This window comes from Odontesthes bonariensis, chromosome 19, assembly GCF_027942865.1.
Source record: "Odontesthes bonariensis isolate fOdoBon6 chromosome 19, fOdoBon6.hap1, whole genome shotgun sequence".
NCBI lineage: Eukaryota > Metazoa > Chordata > Actinopteri > Atheriniformes > Atherinopsidae > Odontesthes > Odontesthes bonariensis.
Genome location: NC_134524.1, coordinates 16291202 through 16310647, shown reverse-complemented (window position 1 = coordinate 16310647; position 19446 = coordinate 16291202). Strand labels below are relative to the sequence as shown.

Genomic DNA, 19446 nt, shown 5'->3' with positions numbered 1-19446 from the left:
CGCTTTTTGGAGGATCAGAAATAGTATGACATAATATTTCTTTGTGTTTACTGATGCTAATGAGAGCTTTTTGTTTCAATTTGTAACTGCTGTTGATGATAGAAAGGCAGCAGTTAATGAGACAAGATTTGATAAAATAATTCTTTGTCAACGTTTTGATGAAAGAACTGCATCTAAACTGCATAACACATTACAATGTTGATGTTACGGTACAAAAAGAATGCAACTATGCGCAGATATTCATGTTTGAAAATACGCTTATTATCAATTATATCTCACCAGTAACAGCTATAAGTTGTAGTCCACTGCTTCTGACGTTCTCAAACACAGAGAAGAGAGTGAATGTGTATTTAGTTCCAGCAGTGAGAGATGAGACTGTGTGAGTTACTGCTCCATCTCCATCTGGTGCACTGATGTTTGTCTCTGTACCATTAAACTGGAGAACAAAGCTGACATTGTTGTTCACTTTATTCCACTGCAGAGTGATACTGGTCTCATTTTGTGCTGATGGTCTGAAGCTTTCTGTGTTTTGAGGAGCTGAGACAGAAAAGGAGATCAGGGGTATGACGCTATATCAAAACTTCATTATTTAAAAACATAATAGTTTGTAGATTTGGTTGTAACAACACATAACTGTCAGAAAATAGAAGTTGACAGACAGAGTATTTAAAGTTGATCATAAGCTTTTCATTTACAGATATCACTGATCATCCATTTAAAAAGACAGCTATCTCCAAAAGTAAACTAATTAGGTCCGAAATACTGAGACCAACTGAATACACATTAGATCTTGTTCAGCAAACAGTCTTCACAAAAGAGTGGAGGACATTATAATCACTCTGCTCAACGTGATTTTAAGACGTTGTACACAACATCACTTATTTTCAAGGTATTTCGAAAAGTTTGTTCTCGGGTTGTAACCTATTTTTGTTTTAAGAAATTACTTATTTGATGGGATTGGCTAACCTTTTTTATACATGTCCTGACATGTGGAACCAGAGCACTTTCATAATTTTCAGTTTTAAATCAATTTATTGTTTTTACAGTTTTAACTTTTTTGTAATTAATTACAGCATACAGCTACATTCATTTAAATCCCCGTAGCACAAGATGGCCCCGAACTGAATACTTTAAGCACGTAAAAAAGGGGGGAAAACTGTCATAGCACCCAGATATTTTACTTAATCCTTTTGTCATTAACACATGGGCACATTTGTATCCTGTCCAATAATAGAACTCTTTTGACTGATAGACCAATAGCTTTTTTTTTTTTTACCTAAGAGCCTCCAGGGATACCAACAAATGCTTCACAGACTTCATAGCAAACTGAGTGCAAGATTTCTAATGTAAATCAGAGGAGGCTGTTTTTAAGTTGACCGTATGTTAGCAAAAATGTCACAGCAAAATGTGAAGATAAGCCTTACAGTGCTCACAGTGGCACAGTTATGTCTATAGGATTGCACTTTTTCCTTAAATGATGATGGTTTGAGAATTTTTTTAATTACATTTTCAGTCTCAGTGAGGTATAATGTTGCACTTTGGATCACGATAAAAGCCTCAACTGCCACTTAGAGCTCACAGCTGATAGACATCTGATAAACATCCATTTCCCTCATTTCAGTTGTTATACAGATTCTGCTTAAACTTTTAGGCAGTAAGCGGGGACAAAGGTTGGGCAATCAGATTAATGAAGTGAGACATCTTACCAGTTTTAGTTGTGATAATGACTCCACTGCTTCTGACGTTCTCAAACAAAGAGAAGAGAGTGAATGTGTATTTAGTTCCAGCAGTGAGAGATGAGACTGTGTGAGTTACTGCTCCATCTCCATCTGGTCCAATGATGTATGTCTCAGTACTATTAAACTGGAGAAGAAAGCTGACATTGTTGTTCACATGATTCCACTGCAGAGTGATGCTGGTCTCATCTTGTGCTGATGGTCTGAAGCTTTCTGTGTTTTGAGGAGCTGAGACAGAAAAGGAATAGGTTTATTCATCCCATTAAATCATGATCCTTGGCTATTGAAACACTATGTTCCAGCATAATGCTGTTCATAATTGTACCTGGTACCAAGCCACCTTTGGACAAAGGTTGATAAGCAACTTTATAGTCATATCAATAGACCTACGACCGCATGTCGTGGACACTTTTGACTTAAGAGTTGTCAACCAATCACCAACTGGTGGTGAGTTGGATACGTTGGTGGAGAAGTCTGATGGACAGACCTGGTAGTCCCAAAGGGGTAGTGATGGTGAACTGGGAATGTCTAGAGGAGGCCCGTATTCATGAGATCTTCAACTCACACTACCAGCAGAATTGTTCTCAGCTACCTATGGAGGATGGGGACATGGAATCTGAATGGACCATGTTCAAGACCTCCCTTGTGGATGTAGATTCCAAGAGCTGTGGCCTAAAGGATGTCGATGCCTGCTGTGGCAGTAACCCGAGGACCTGTTGGTGGACGCCAGGGAGCGAAGCCATCAAGCTGCTCGTGCGCGTTCATGTACTCTAGAGGCGTGCCTTCGGGGGGAAAGTGAAGAAAAATGTTGGGACTTTTTACCTGTGTATTTTCAAAATGCAGCTTCGCTGGACTCAAAATCCAGGATCTCCTATCCTACCTTTAGTTGTATCGGGGGTAAACTGAAGCAGCTGACAGGTACTGACTGGCTAAAAGGGATGCAGCATTGGTGGTTACTGAACGTAAAACCCAGGCGTGGGATGAACTTGCCGAGGCCATGGAGAAGGACTTTCAGGTAGCCTCAAGAATATATATGCAAATAATTTGGCGGTCCATCCCAGGTTGTGTGTGGCCTGGGTGGAGAACTGCTGACAGTTGCTGAGAATATTGTCAGGTGGTGGATGATCTTCTCAATCTGGTCAGTACGTCCTTCATTGAGGACGAAGCATCTAAGGATTTGGGGAAGACTCGTCCATCATCTTGGGAGAAATGGCCAAAGTAGTTAAAAAAAACTTCCCCGCATTAAGATGCAGGGAAGAGAGGAGATACACTGAGATGCTGAAGGCCCTGGACATGGTGGGGTTGTCTTGGCTGACACGTCTCTTCAATATCACATGGAAGTCTGGGAGAACGTCTGTGGAGTGAAGGACCAAGGTGGTGGTTCTCATTTTTAAGATGGGGGAGGGGAGAGTGTGCCCTAAATACAAGGGGATAACATGACGCAGCCTCCTTGGGAAACTTTAAAAAAGGGGTGATGGGATTGACTATCCAGTCTATAAGCATTTTGTGGACTAGAAGAGGGCTTACAACCGTTTCCCTCCTGGAGCTGTTGCCTCTAAAACCCGACCTCAGATAAGTGGAAGGTAATGGATGCATGGATGGATAGATGGATATTTTCAAATTAGGTGATATATGGAAGTACGAATGATGGTGGTCTGAGGTAATATTCTGGGAGTCATAGCAATTAAGTTAGTTATCTTACCAGTAGCTGCAGTGATGCTGACTCCACTGCTTCTGACGTTCTCAAAGACATAGAAGAGAGTGAATGTGTATTTAGTTCCAGCAGTGAGAGATGAGACTGTGTGAGTTACTGCTCCATCTCCATCTGGTGCACTGATGTTTGTCTCTGCACCATTAAACTGGAGAACAAAGCTGACATTGTTGTTCACTTTATTCCACTGCAGAGTGATACTGGTCTCATCTTGACTTGATTTTCTGAAGCCTTGTGCGTTTTGAGGAGCTGACAAAAAAAATTGAGAATTGAGTCATTTCTTTCTGATTGTTATACAGTACAGAGTAATGCGTCTTTCAACACTTTAAGATTGGTTTGATTGGAAACATGAAGCCTTTAAAGTCAGACAATTAGACTGTTCATAGGGAGATTTAACTAAAATTTATCGACAGAAACGTTATAAATATTCATTATATATATATTATCTCACCAGTCACTGCAGTAATACTGATTCCACTGCTTCTGATGTTCTCAAACACAGAGAAGAGAGTGAATGTGTATTTAGTCCCAGCAGTGAGAGATGAGACTGTGAAAGTTACTGTTCCATTTCCATTTGGTGCCTCTATGTTCAAAGTGGTACCATTAAACTGGAGAACAAAGCTGACATTGTTGTTCACTTGATTCCACTGCAGAGTGATACTGGTCTCATCTTGTGCTGATGGTCTGAAGCTTTGAGCATTTATTGGAGCTGGGAGAGAAAATTGAGCAATTAACAATTTAATAAACATGGTGCATCAAATCTTTATCATCAAAATTTCTATTGCACATGTCACTGATGATTGAGCTTTGAAGAGAAGTCAGTATTACAGTTATAATACATGAGAAAACAGAATGCATGTACATGGATCTGTATAAACATCTATCTCAAAACATTTATGACTGTTTGAGTGTTGTTGCTGAGTATAGATATTTACTCACTGATAGTTTCCATTATTTTAAGATTAGAAAAATGCAAACATGCTTTTACCCATGTTCCTCCAAGTTAATTGGAACTGATAAAAGCATTTTATTATTGGCAACTGCTGTGATTTCTTTAAAGTGCTGCTACTACAGTGTAACTAAAATGCACTTTTGAGTGGAAGGAACAATTTGCTGCATAATTTTAAAACCACTCTTTAATTAAAGAACATCTCAGGACTTGAAAAGAGATTATAATGTTTAATTTATGTCTCAATCGCAGATACAACATTGTACAGATATACTTGGTTCATAAAACACTGATGATATGAAACTTCTCACCAGTGACGGCTGTAAGTTGTAGTCCACTGCTTCTGACGTTCTCAAACACAGAGAAGAGAGTGAATGTGTATTTAGTTCCAGCAGTGAGAGATGAGACTGTGTGAGTTACTGCTCCATCTCCATCTGGTGCACTGATGTTTGTCTCTGTACCATTAAACTGGAGAACAAAGCTGACATTGTTGTTCACTTGATTCCACTGCAGAGTGATACTGGTCTCATCTTGTGCTGATGGTCTGAAGCTTTGAGTATTTATTGGAGCTGGGAGAGAAAATTGAGCAATTAACAATTTAATAAACATGGTATTTAAAAGCTGAATAATCAACATTTCTATTTCAAACATCATGATGATTTTGCTTTGGAAGTAATTCAGTATTAAACTCATATTAGATCATTCAACAGAATGCATGTACGTGAATCTGTATAAAAATGTATCTTGAGACGTTTGTGACAGTTTGAGTGTTGTTGCTGAGTATAGATATTTACTGACTGATAGTTTCCATTATTGAAAGATCAGAAAAATGCAAACATTCATTTACCCATGTTCCTACAAGATAATTGGAACTGATAAAAACATTTTATCATCGGCAACTTCTGTTATTTGTTGAAAGTGCTGCTACTAAGGTGTAACTAAAATGCATTTTGAAGTGGAAGGCCCAATTTGAAGCTTGATTTTAAAACCACTCTTTAATTAAAGAACATTTAAGGACTTGAAAAGAGATTATAATGTTTAATTTATGTCCCAATAGCAGATACAACATTGTACAGATATTTTTGGTTCATAAAACACTGATGATATGAAACTTCTCACCAGTGGCAGCTGTAAGTTGTAGTCCACTGCTTCTGACGTTCTCAAACACAGAGAAGAGAGTGAATGTGTATTTAGTTCCAGCAGTGAGAGATGAGACTGTGTGAGTTACTGCTCCATCTCCATCTGGTGCACTGATGTTTGTCTCTGCACCATTAAACTGAAGAACAAAGCTGATATTGTTGTTCACTTGATTCCACTGCAGAGTGATACTGGTCTCATCTTGTGCTGATGGTCTGAAGCTTTGAGCATTTATTGGAGCTGGGAGAGATAATTGAGCAATTAACAATTTAATAAACATGGTATTTAACAGCTGAAATATCAACATTTCTATTCCACATATAACTGATATTTGTGCTTTGGAAATAATTCAGTATTAAACTCATATTAGATCAATCAACAGAATGCATGTATGTGAATTTGTTTAAAAATGTATCTTGAGACGTTTGTGACAGTTTGAGTGTTGTTGCTGAGTATAGATATTTACTGACTAATAGTTTCCATTATTTTAAGATTAGAAAAATGCAAACATTCATTTACCCATGTTCCTACAAGATAATTGGAACTGAAAAAAGCATTTTATCAATGGCAACTGCTGTAATTCATTGAAAGTGCTGCTACTACAGTGTAACAAAAATGCGTTTTTAAGTTGAAAGCACAATTTGCTGCATAATTTTAAAACTACTCTTTAATTAAAGAACATCTCAGGACTTGAAAAGAGATATAATGTTTAATTTATGTCTCAATAGCAGATACAACATTGTACAGATATACTTGGTTCATAAAACACTGATGATATGAAACTTCTCACCAGTGACGGCTGTAAGTTGTAGTCCACTGCTTCTGACGTTCTCAAACACAGAGAAGAGAGTGAATGTGTATTTAGTTCCAGCAGTGAGAGATGAGACTGTGTGAGTTACTGCTCCATCTCCATCTGGTGCACTGATGTTTGTCTCTGCACCATTAAACTGGAGAACAAAGCTGACATTGTTGTTCACTTGGTTCCACTGCAGAGTGATACTGGTCTCATCTTGTGCTGATGGTCTGAAGCTTTGAGTATTAATTGGAGCTGGGAGAGAAAAGTGTCAAAGTGATTATCTTTGAAAATATGGGACTCAAAGTTTTGAAGCTGCACAATTTCTGGTACACACTACATCAGCATTGTATTACCTGAAAGTATTTTATCTGCACTCTTCATTTTTAAATGAATTAATAAATGATTATTTTGAATGGGTTTTTAATTTTTAATTATTTTATTTTTTTAAATGATTTTATTGCCTTCTTGTGATGTATGTAGCTGTAAAACACTTTGAATTACCTTGTGTACGAATTATGCTCTATAAATAAAATTGCCCTGCCATTGTGCTCACGCAAAGGTCAATATGAAACCCCTAGTGGCTGATCATGCAGTTGAAACAACAAACTACAATAAATTTAGTGGCAAAGGCGCTTTTTGGAGGATCAGAAAAAGTAGTAAATGCTTGTGCTAATATTTCTTTGTGTTTACTGATGCTAATGAGAGCTTTTTGTTTCAATTTGTAACTGCTGTTGATGATAGAAAGGCAGCAGTTAATGAGACAAGATTTGATAAAATAATTCTTTGTCAACGTTTTGATGAAAGAACTGCATCTAAACTGCATAACACATTACAATGTTGATGTTACGGTACAAACAGAATGCAACTATGCGCAGATATTCATGTTTGAAAATGCGCTTATTATCAATTATATCTCACCAGTGACAGCTGTAAGTTGTAGTCCACTGCTTCTGACGTTCTCAAACACAGAGAAGAGAGTGAATGTGTATTTAGTTCCAGCAGTGAGAGATGAGACTGTGTGAGTTACTGCTCCATCTCCATCTGGTGTACTGATGTTTGTCTCTACACCATTAAACTGGAGAACAAAGCTGACATTGTTGTTCACTTTATTCCACTGCAGAGTGATACTGGTCTCATCTTGTGCTGATGGTCTGAACCTTTCTGAATTTATTGGAGCTGGGAGAGAAAATTGAGCAATTAACAATTTAATAAACATGATATTTAATAGCTGAAACATCAACATTTGTATTCCACATATAACTGAAGATTTTATTTTGGAAATAATTCAGTATTAAACTCATATTACATCAATCAACTGAATGCATGTACGTGAATCTGTATGAAAATGTATCTTGAGACGTTTGTGACAGTTTGAGTGTTGTTGCTGAGTATAAATATTTACTGACTGATAGTTTCCATTATTGTAAGATTAGAAAAACGCAAACATGCTTTTACCCATGTTCCTACAAGATAATTGGAAGTGATAAAAGCATTTTATCATCGGCAACTGCTGTTATTCGTTTAAAGTGCTGCTACTACATTGCAACTAAAATGCGTTTTTAAGTGGAAGGCCCAATTTGAAGCTTGATTTTAAAACCACTCTTTAATTAAAGAACATCTCAGGACTTGAAAAGAGATATAATGTTTAATTCATGTCTCAATAACAGATACAACATTGTACAGATATACTTGGTTCATAAAACACTGATGATATGAAACTTCTCACCAGTGGCAGCTGTAAGTTGTAGTCCACTGCTTCTGACGTTCTCAAACACAGAGAAGAGAGTGAATGTGTATTTAGTTCCAGCAGTGAGAGATGAGACTGTGTGAGTTACTGCTCCATCTCCATCTGGTGCACTGATGTTTGTCTCTGTACCATTAAACTGGAGAACAAAGCTGACATTGTTGTTCACTTTATTCCACTGCAGAGTGATACTGGTCTCATTTTGTGCTGATGGTCTGAAGCTTTCTGTATTTTGAGGAGCTGAGACAGAAAAGGAGATCAGGGGTATGACGCTATATCAAAACTTCATTATTTGAAAACATAATAGTTCGTAGATTTGGTTGTAACAACACATAACTGTCAGAAAATAGAAGTTGACAGACAGAGTATTTAAAGTTGATCATAAGCTTTTCATTTACAGATATCACTGATCATCCATTTAAAAAGACAGCTATCTCCAAAAGTAAACTTATTAGGTCTGAAATACTGAGACCAACTGAATACACATTAGATCTTGTTCAGCAAACAGTCTTCACAAAAGAGTGGAGGACACCATAATCACTCTGCTCAACGTGATTTTAAGACGTTGTACACAACATCACTTATTTTCAAGGTATTTCGAGAAGTTTGTTCTCGGGTTGTAACCTATTTTTGTTTTAAGAAATTACTTATTTGATGGGATTGGCTAACCTGTTTTATATATGTCCTGACATGTGGAACCAGAGCACTTTCATAATTTTCAGTTTTAAATCAATTTATTGTTTTTACAGTTTTAACTTTTTTATCATTACAGCATACAGCTACATTAATTTAAATCCCCGTAGCACAAGATGGCCCCGAACTGAATACTTTAAGCACGTAAAAAAGGGGGGAAAACTGTCATAGCACCCAGATATTTTACTTAATCCTTTTGTCATTAACACATGCGCACATTTGTATCCTGTCCAATAATAGAACTCTTTTGACTGATAGACCAATAGCTTTTTTTTTTTACCTAAGAGCCTCCAGGGATACCAACAAATGCTTCACAGACTTCATAGCAAACTGAGTGCAAGATTTCTAATGTAAATCAGAGGAGGCTGTTTTTAAGTTGACCGTATGTTAACAAAAATGTCACAGCAAAATGTGAAGATAAGCCTTACAGTGCTCACAGTGGCACAGTTATGTCTATAGGATTACACTTTTTCCTTAAATGGTGATGGTTTGAGAATTTTTCTTATTACATTTTCAGTCTCAGTGAGGTATAATGTTGCACTTTGGATCACGATAAAAGCCTCAACTGCCACTTAGAGCTCACAGCTGATAGACATCTGATAAACATCCATTTCCCTCATTTCAGTTGTTATACAGATTCTGCTTAAACTTTTAGGCAGTAAGCAGGGGACAAAGGTTGGGTAATCAGATTAATGCAGTGAGACATCTTACCAGTTTTAGTTGTGATAATGACTCCACTGCTTCTGACGTTCTCAAACACAGAGAAGAGAGTGAATGTGTATTTAGTTCCAGCAGTGAGAGATGAGACTGTGTGAGTTACTGCTCCATCTCCATCTGGTCCAATGATGTATGTCTCAGTACTATTAAACTGGAGAAGAAAGCTGACATTGTTGTTCACTTGCTTCCACTGCAGAGTGATGCTGGTCTCATTTTGTGCTGATGGTCTGAAGCTTTCTGTATTTTGAGGAGCTGAGACAGAAAAGGAATAGGTTTATTCATCCCATTTAATCATGAACCTTGGCTATTGAAACACTATGTTCCAGCATAATGCTGTTCATATTTGTACCTGGGACCAAGCCACCTTTGGACAAAGGTTGATAAGCAACTTTATAGTCATATCAATAGACCTACGACCGCATGTCGTGGACACTTTTGACTGAAGAGTTGTCAACCAATCACCAACTGGTGGTGAGTTGGATACGTTGGTGGAGAAGTCTGATGGACAGACCTGGTAGTCCCAAAGGGGTAGTGATGGTGAACTGGGAATGTCTAGAGGAGGCCCGTATTCATGAGATCTTCAACTCACACTACCAGCAGAATTGTTCTCAGCTACCTATGGAGGATGGGGACATGGAATCTGAATGGACCATGTTCAAGACCTCCCTTGTGGATGTAGATTCCAAGAGCTGTGGCCTAAAGGATGTCGATGCCTGCTGTGGCAGTAACCCGAGGATCTGTTGGTGGACGCCAGGGAGAGAAGCCATCAAGCTGAAAAAGGAGTTCTTAGAGGCTTAGTTGTATCGGGGGTAAACTGAAGCAGCTGACAGGTACTGACTGGCTGAAAGGGATGCAGCATTTGTGGTTACTGAATGTAAAACCCAGGCGTAAGAGGAATTTGCTGAGGCCATGGAGAAGGACTTTCAGGTAGCCTCAAGAATATATATGCAAATAATTTGGCGGTCCATCCCAGGTTGTGTGTGGCCTGGGTGGAGAACTGCTGACAGTTGCAGAGAATATTGTCAGGTGGTGGATGATCTTCTCAATCTGGTCAGTACATCCTTCATTGAGGACGAAGCGTCTAAGGATTTGGGGAAGACTCGTCCATCATCTTGGGAGAAATGGCCAAAGTAGTTAAAAAAAACTTCCCTGCATTAAGATGCAGGGAAGAGAGGAGATACACTGAGATGCTGAAGGCCCTGGACATGGTGGGGTTGTCTTGGCTGACACGCCTCTTCAATATCACATTGAAGTCTGGGAGAACGTCTGTGGAGTGAAGGACCAAGGTGGTGGTTCTCATTTTTAAGATGGGGGAGGGGAGAGTGTGCCCTAAATACAAGGGGATAACATGACGCAGCCTCCTTGGGAAACTTTAAAAAAGGGGTGATGGGATTGACTATCCAGTCTATAAGCATTTTGTGGACTAGAAGAGGGCTTACAACCGTTTCCCTCCTGGAGCTGTTGCCTCTAAAACCCGACCTCAGATAAGTGGAAGGTAATGGATGGATGGATGGATAGATGGATATTTTTAAATTAGGTGATATATGGAAGTACGAATGATGGTGGTCTGAGGTAATATTCTGGGAGTCATAGCAATTAAGTTAGTTATCTTACCAGTAGCTGCAGTGGTGCTGACTCCACTGCTTCTGACGTTCTCAAAGACATAGAAGAGAGTGAATGTGTATTTAGTTCCAGCAGTGAGAGATGAGACTGTGTGAGTTACTGCTCCATCTCCATCTGGTGCACTGATGTTTGTCTCTGTACCGTTAAACTGGAGAACAAAGCTGACATTGTTGTTCACTTTATTCCACTGCAGAGTGATACTGGTCTCATCTTGACTTGATTTTCTGAAGCCTTGTGCGTTTTGAGGAGCTGACAAAAAAAATTGAGAATTGAGTCATTTCTTTCTGATTGTTATACAGTACAGAGTAATGCGTCTTTCAACACTTTAAGAGTGGTTTAATTGGAAACATGAAGCCTTTAAAGTCAGACAATTAGACTGTTCATAGGGAGATTTAACTAAAATTTATCGACAGAAACGTTATAAATATTCATTATATATATATTATCTCACCAGTCACTGCAGTAATACTGATTCCACTGCTTCTGATGTTCTCAAACACAGAGAAGAGAGTGAATGTGTATTTAGTCCCAGCAGTGAGAGATGAGACTGTGAAAGTTACTGTTCCATTTCCATTTGGTGCCTCTATGTTCAAAGTGGTACCATTAAACTGGAGAACAAAGCTGACATTGATGTTCACTTTATTCCACTGCAGAGTGATACTGGTCTCATCTTGTGCTGATGGTCTGAAGCTTTGAGCATTTATTGGAGCTGGGAGAGAAAATTGAGCAATTAACAATTTAATAAACATGGTGCATCAAATCTTTATCATCAAAATTTCTATTGCACATGTCACTGATGATTGAGCTTTGAAGAGAAGTCAGTATTACAGTTATAATACATGAGAAAACAGAATGCATGTACATGGATCTGTATAAACATCTATCTCAAAACATTTATGACAGTTTGAGTGTTGTTGCTGAGTATAAATATTTACTGAATGATAGTTTCCATTATTTTAAGATTAGAAAAATGCAAACATGCTTTTACCCATGTTCCTCCAAGATAATTGGAACTGATAAAAGCATTTTATTATTGGCAACTGCTGTTATTCATTGAAAGTGCTGCTACTACAGTGTAACTAAAATGCACTTTTGAGTGGAAGGAACAATTTGCTGCATAATTTTAAAACTACTCTTTAATGAAAGAACATCTCAGGACTTGAAAAGAGATTGTAATGTTTAATTGATGTCTCAATCGCAGATTCAACATTGTAAAGATATACTTGGTTCATAAAACACTGATGATATGAAACTTCTCACCAGTGACGGCTGTAAGTTGTAGTCCACTGCTTCTGACGTTCTCAAACACAGAGAAGAGAGTGAATGTGTATTTAGTTCCAGCAGTGAGAGATGAGACTGTGTGAGTTACTGCTCCATCTCCATCTGGTGCACTGATGTTTGTCTCTGTACCATTAAACTGGAGAACAAAGCTGACATTGTTGTTCACTTGATTCCACTGCAGAGTGATACTGGTCTCATTTTGTGCTGATGGTCTGAAGCTTTGAGTATTTATTGGAGCTGGGAGAGAAAAGTGTCAAAGTGATTATCTTTAAAAATATGGGACTCAAAGTTTTGAAGCTGCTATTTTTTTTAAATGATTTTATTGCCTTCTTGTGATGTATGTAGCTGTAAAACACTTTGAATTACCTTGTGTACGAATTATGCTCTATAAATAAAATTGCCCTGCCATTGTGCTCAGGCAAATGTCAATATGAAACCCCTAGTGGCTGATCATGCAATTGAAACAACAAACCACGATAAATTTAGTGAGAAAGGCACTTGAGGGAGGATCAGAAAAAGTATGACATGCTTGTGCTAATATTTCTTTGTGTTTACTGATGCTAATGAGAGCTTTTTGTTTCAATTTGCAACTGCTGTTGATGATAGAAAGGCAGCAGTTAATGAGACAAGATTTGGTACAATAATTCTTCGTCAACATTTTGATGAAAGAACTGCATCTAAACTGCATAACACATTACAATGTTGATGTTACGGTACAAACAGAATGCAACTATGCGCAGATATTCATGTTTGAAAATACGCTTATTATCATTTATATCTCACCAGTAACAGCTGTAAGTTGTAGTCCACTGCTTCTGACGTTCTCAAACACAGAGAAGAGAGTGAATGTGTATTTAGTTCCAGCAGTGAGAGATGAGACTGTGTGAGTTACTGCTCCATCTCCATCTGGTGCACTGATGTTTGTCTCTGCACCATTAAGCTGGAGAACAAAGCTGACATTGTTGTTCACTTGATTCCACTGCAGAGTGATACTGGTCTCATTTTGTGCTGATGGTCTGAAGCTTTGAGTATTTATTGGAGCTGGGAGAGAAAATTGAGCAATTAACAATTTAATAAACATGGTATTTAACAGCTGAAATATCAACATTTCTATTTCAAGCATTATGATGATTTTGATTTGGAAGTAATTCAGTATTAAACTCATATTAGATCATTCAACAGAATGCATGTACGTGAATCTGTTTAAAAATGTATCTTGAGACGTTTGTGACAGTTTGAGTGTTGTTGCTGAGTATAGATATTTACTGACTAATAGTTTCCATTATTTTAAGATTAGAAAAATGCAAACATTAATTTACCCATGTTCCTACAAGATAATTGGAACTGAAAAAAGCATTTTATCAATGGCAACTACTGTTATTCATTGAAAGTGCTGCTACTACAGTGTAACTAAAATGCACTTTTGAGTGGAAGGAACAATTTGCTGCATAATTTTAAAACCACTCTTTAATTAAAGAACATCTCAGGACTTGAAAAGAAATTATAATGTTTAATTTATGTCCCAATAGCAGATTCAACATTGTACAGATATAGTTGGTTCATAAAACACTGATGATATGAAACTTCTCACCAGTGACGGCTGTAAGTTGTAGTCCACTGCTTCTGACGTTCTCAAACACAGAGAAGAGAGTGAATGTGTATTTAGTTCCAGCAGTGAGAGATGAGACTGTGTGAGTTACTGCTCCATCTCCATCTGGTGCACTGATGTTTGTCTCTGTACCATTAAGCTGGAGAACAAAGCTGACATTGTTGTTCACTTTATTCCACTGCAGAGTGATACTGGTCTCATCTTGACTTGATTTTCTGAAGACTTGTGCGTTTTGAGGAGCTGACAAAAAAAATTGAGAATTGAGTCATTTCTTTCTGATTGTTATACAGTACAGAGTAATGCGTCTTTCAACACTTTAAGAGTGGTTTGATTGGAAACATGAAGCCTTTAAAGTCAGACAATTAGACTGTTCATAGGGAGATTTACCTAAAATTTATCGACAGAAACGTTATAAATATTCATTATATATATTATCTCACCAGTCTCTGCAGTAACACTGATTCCACTGCTTCTGACGTTCTCAAACACAGAGAAGAGAGTGAATGTGTATTTAGTCCCAGCAGTGAGAGATGAGACTGTGAAAGTTACTGTTCCATTTCCGTTTGGTGCCTCTATGTTCAAAGTGGTACCATTAAACTGGAGAACAAAGCTGACATTGTTGTTCACTTGATTCCACTGCAGAGTGATACTGGTCTCATTTTGTGCTGATGGTCTGAAGCTTTGAGTATTTATTGGAGCTGGGAGAGAAAAGTGTCAAAGTGATTATCTTTAAAAATATGGGACTCAAAGTTTTGAAGCTGCTATTTTTTTTAAATGATTTTATTGCCTTCTTGTGATGTATGTAGCTGTAAAACACTTTGAATTACCTTGTGTACGAATTATGCTCTATAAATAAAATTGCCTTGCCATTGTGCTCAGGCAAATGTCAATATGAAACCCCTAGTGGCTGATCATGCAATTGAAACAACAAACCACGATAAATTTAGTGAGAAAGGCACTTGAGGGAGGATCAGAAAAAGTACGACATGCTTGTGCTAATATTTCTTTGTGTTTACTGATGCTAAAGAGAGCTTTTTGTTTCAATTTGCAACTGCTGTTGATGATAGAAAGGCAGCAGTTAATGAGACAAGATTTGGTACAATAATTCTTCGTCAACATTTTGATGAAAGAACTGCATCTAAACTGCATAACACATTACAATGTTGATGTTACGGTACAAACAGAATGCAACTATGCGCAGATATTCATGTTTGAAAATACGCTTATTATCAATTATATCTCACCAGTGGCAGCTGTAAGTTGTAGTCCACTGCTTCTGACGTTCTCAAACACAGAGAAGAGAGTGAATGTGTATTTAGTTCCAGCAGTGAGAGATGAGACTGTGTGAGTTACTGCTCCATCTCCATCTGGTGCACTGATGTTTGTCTCTGCACCGTTAAACTGGAGAACAAAGCTGACATTGTTGTTCACTTGATTCCACTGCAGAGTGATACTGGTCTCATTTTGTGCTGATGGTCTGAAGCTTTGAGTATTTATTGGAGCTGGGAGAGAAAATTGAGCAATTAACAATTTAATAAACATGGTATTTAACAGCTGAAATATCAACATTTCTATTTCAAACATTATGATGATTTTGATTTGGAAGTAATTCAGTATTAAACTCATATTAGATCATTCAACAGAATGCATGTACGTGAATCTGTTTAAAAATGCATCTTGAGACGTTTGTGACAGTTTGAGTGTTGTTGCTGAGTATAGATATTTACTGACTGATAGTTTCCATTATTTTAAGATTAGAAAAATGCAAACATTAATTTACCCATGTTCCTACAAGATAATTGGAACTGAAAAAAGCATTTTATCAATGGCAACTACTGTTATTCATTGAAAGTGCTGCTACTACAGTGTAACTAAAATGCACTTTTGAGTGGAAGGAACAATTTGCTGCATAATTTTAAAACCACTCTTTAATTAAAGAACATCTCAGGACTTGAAAAGAGATTATAATGTTTAATTTATGTCTCAATAGCAGATTCAACATTGTACAGATATAGTTGGTTCATAAAACACTGATGATATGAAACTTCTCACCAGTGACGGCTGTAAGTTGTAGTCCACTGCTTCTGATGTTCTCAAACACAGAGAAGAGAGTGAATGTGTATTTAGTTCCAGCAGTGAGAGATGAGACTGTGTGAGTTACTGCTCCATCTCCATCTGGTGCACTGATGTTTGTCTCTGCACCATTAAGCTGGAGAACAAAGCTGACGTTGTTCACTTGATTCCACTGCAGAGTGATACTGGTCTCATTTTGTGCTGATGGTCTGAAGCTTTGAGTATTTATTGGAGCTGGGAGAGAAAATTGAGCAATTAACAATTTAATAAACATGGTATTTAACAGCTGAAATATCAACATTTCTATTTCAAGCATTATGATGATTTTGATTTGGAAGTAATTCAGTATTAAACTCATATGAGATCATTCAACAGAATGCATGTACGTGAATCTGTTTAAAAATGTATCTTGAGACGTTTGTGACAGTTTGAGTGTTGTTGCTGAGTATAGATATTTACTGACTAATAGTTTCCATTATTTTAAGATTAGAAAAATGCAAACATTAATTTACCCATGTTCCTACAAGATAATTGGAACTGAAAAAAGCATTTTATCAATGGCAACTACTGTTATTCATTGAAAGTGCTGCTACTACAGTGTAACTAAAATGCACTTTTGAGTGGAAGGAACAATTTGCTGCATAATTTTAAAACTACTCTTTAATTAAAGAACATCTCAGGACTTGAAAAGAGATATTATGTTTAATTTATGTCTCAATAGCAGATTCAACATTGTACAGATATAGTTGGTTCATAAAACACTGATGATATGAAACTTCTCACCAGTGACGGCTGTAAGTTGTAGTCCACTGCTTCTGACGTTCTCAAACACAGAGAAGAGAGTGAATGTGTATTTAGTTCCAGCAGTGAGAGATGAGACTGTGTGAGTTACTGTTCCATCTCCATCTGGTGCACTGATGTTTGTCTCTGTACCATTAAGCTGGAGAACAAAGCTGACATTGTTGTTCACTTTATTCCACTGCAGAGTGATACTGGTCTCATTTTGTGCTGATGGTCTGAAGCTTTGAGTATTAATTGGAGCTGGGAGAGAAAAATGTCAAAGTGATTATCTTTAAAAATATGGGACTCAAAGTTTTGAAGCTGCTATTTTTTTTAAATGATTTTATTGCCTTCTTGTGATGTATGTAGCTGTAAAACACTTTGAATTACCTTGTGTACGAATTATGCTCTATAAATAAAATTGCCTTGCCATTGTGCTCAGGCAAATGTCAATATGAAACCCCTAGTGGCTGATCATGCAATTGAAACAACAAACCACGATAAATTTAGTGAGAAAGGCGCTTGTGGGAGGATCAGAAAAAGTATGACATGCTTGTGCTAATATTTCTTTGTGTTTACTGATGCTAATGAGAGCTTTTTGTTTCAATTTGCAACTGCTGTTGATGATAGAAAGGCAGCAGTTAATGAGACAAGATTTGGTACAATAATTCTTCGTCAACATTTTGATGAAAGAACTGCATCTAAACTGCATAACACATTACAATGTTGATGTTACGGTACAAACAGAATGCAACTATGCGCAGATATTCATGTTTGAAAATACGCTTATTATCATTTATATCTCACCAGTAACAGCTGTAAGTTGTAGTCCACTGCTTCTGACGTTCTCAAACACAGAGAAGAGAGTGAATGTGTATTTAGTTCCAGCAGTGAGAGATGACACTGTGTGAGTTACTGCTCCATCTCCATCTGGTGCACTGATGTTTGTCTCTGTACCATTAAACTGGAGAACAAAGCTGACATTGTTGTTCACTTGATTCCACTGCAGAGTGATACTGGTCTCATTTTGTGCTGATGGTCTGAAGCTTTGAGTTTTTATTGGAGCTGGGAGAGAACATTGAGCAATTAACAATTTAATAAACATGGTATTTAACAGCTGAAATATCAACATTTCTATTTCAAACATTATGATGATTTTGCTTTGGAAGTAATTCAGTATTAAACTCATATTAGATCAATCAACAGAATGCATGTACGTGAATCTGTTTAAAAATGTATCTTGAGACGTTTGTGACAGTTTGAGTGTTGTTGCTGAGTATAGATATTTACTGACTAATAGTTTCCATTATTTTAAGATTAGAAAAATGCAAACATTAATTTACCCATGTTCCTACAAGATAATTGGAACTGAAAAAAGCATTTTATCAATGGCAACTACTGTTATTCATTGAAAGTGCTGCTACTACAGTGTAACTAAAATGCACTTTTGAGTGGAAGGAAATATTTGCTGCATAATTTTAAAACTACTCTTTAATTAAAGAACATCTCAGGACTTGAAAAGAGATATTATGTTTAATTTATGTCTCAATAGCAGATTCAACATTGTACAGATATACTTGGTTCATAAAACACTGATGATATGAAACTTCTCACCAGTGACGGCTGTAAGTTGTAGTCCACTGCTTCTGACGTTCTCAAACACAGAGAAGAGAGTGAATGTGTATTTAGTTCCAGCAGTGAGAGATGAGACTGTGTGAGTTACTGCTCCATCTCCATCTGGTGCACTGATGTTTGTCTCTGCACCATTAAACTGGAGAACAAAGCTGACATTGTTGTTCACTTTATTCCACTGCAGAGTGATACTGGTCTCATCTTGACTTGATTTTCTGAAGCCTTGTGCGTTTTGAGGAGCTGACAAAAAAAATTGAGAATTGAGTCATTTCTTTCTGATTGTTATACAGTACAGAGTAATGCGTCTTTCAACACTTTAAGAGTGGTTTGATTGGAAACATGAAGCCTTTAAAGTCAGACAATTAGACTGTTCATAGGGAGATTTACCTAAAATTTATCGACAGAAACGTTATAAATATTCATTATATATATTATCTCACCAGTCACTGCAGTAATACTGATTCCACTGCTTCTGACGTTCTCAAACACAGAGAAGAGAGTGAATGTGTATTTAGTCCCAGCAGTGAGCGATGAGACTGTGAAAGTTACTGTTCCATTTCCATTTGGTGCCTCTATGTTCAAAGTGGTACCATTAAACTGGAGAACAAAGCTGACATTGTTGTTCACTTGATTCCACTGCAGAGTGATACTGGTCTCATTTTGTGCTGATGGTCTGAAGCTTTGAGTATTAATTGGAGCTGGGAGAGAAAAGTGTCAAAGTGATTATCTTTAAAAATATGGGACTCAAAGTTTTGAAGCTGCTATTTTTTTTAAATGATTTTATTGCCTTCTTGTGATGTATGTAGCTGTAAAACACTTTGAATTACCTTGTGTACGAATTATGCTCTATAAATAAAATTGCCTTGCCATTGTGCTCAGGCAAATGTCAATATGAAACCCCTAGTGGCTGATCATGCAATTGAAACAACAAACCACGATAAATTTAGTGAGAAAGGCGCTTGTGG

The 19446-nt window shown here is 37.3% G+C and overlaps 2 protein-coding genes across 2 annotated transcripts in view; both read right to left on the bottom strand.

The window, feature by feature from the left end:
- The window catches only part of LOC142368687 (fibronectin-like), a 104187-nt gene that overhangs the window by 668 nt on the left and 84073 nt on the right, over nucleotides 1-19446 (bottom strand). The window contains exons 7-16 of the mRNA XM_075450883.1: nucleotides 9478-9735; nucleotides 8056-8313; nucleotides 7248-7505; nucleotides 6324-6581; nucleotides 5516-5773; nucleotides 4708-4965; nucleotides 3899-4156; nucleotides 3439-3696; nucleotides 1707-1964; nucleotides 280-537 (exon numbers count right to left, since the gene is read on the bottom strand). Coding sequence (XP_075306998.1) covers nucleotides 280-537; nucleotides 1707-1964; nucleotides 3439-3696; nucleotides 3899-4156; nucleotides 4708-4965; nucleotides 5516-5773; nucleotides 6324-6581; nucleotides 7248-7505; nucleotides 8056-8313; nucleotides 9478-9735 — 2580 coding nt within the window. The remainder of the gene's footprint in view (nucleotides 1-279; nucleotides 538-1706; nucleotides 1965-3438; nucleotides 3697-3898; nucleotides 4157-4707; nucleotides 4966-5515; nucleotides 5774-6323; nucleotides 6582-7247; nucleotides 7506-8055; nucleotides 8314-9477; nucleotides 9736-19446) is intronic.
- Nucleotides 12967-19351, bottom strand: LOC142369422 (receptor-type tyrosine-protein phosphatase eta-like). The gene is made up of 11 exons (XM_075451785.1): nucleotides 19344-19351; nucleotides 18922-19160; nucleotides 18464-18721; nucleotides 17657-17914; nucleotides 16853-17110; nucleotides 16049-16303; nucleotides 15241-15498; nucleotides 14437-14694; nucleotides 13979-14236; nucleotides 13173-13428; nucleotides 12967-13027 (listed from the first exon to the last, which is right to left on the bottom strand). Exons 1-11 carry the CDS (start codon nucleotides 19349-19351, stop codon nucleotides 12967-12969), a joined length of 2367 nt encoding a protein of 788 aa, XP_075307900.1.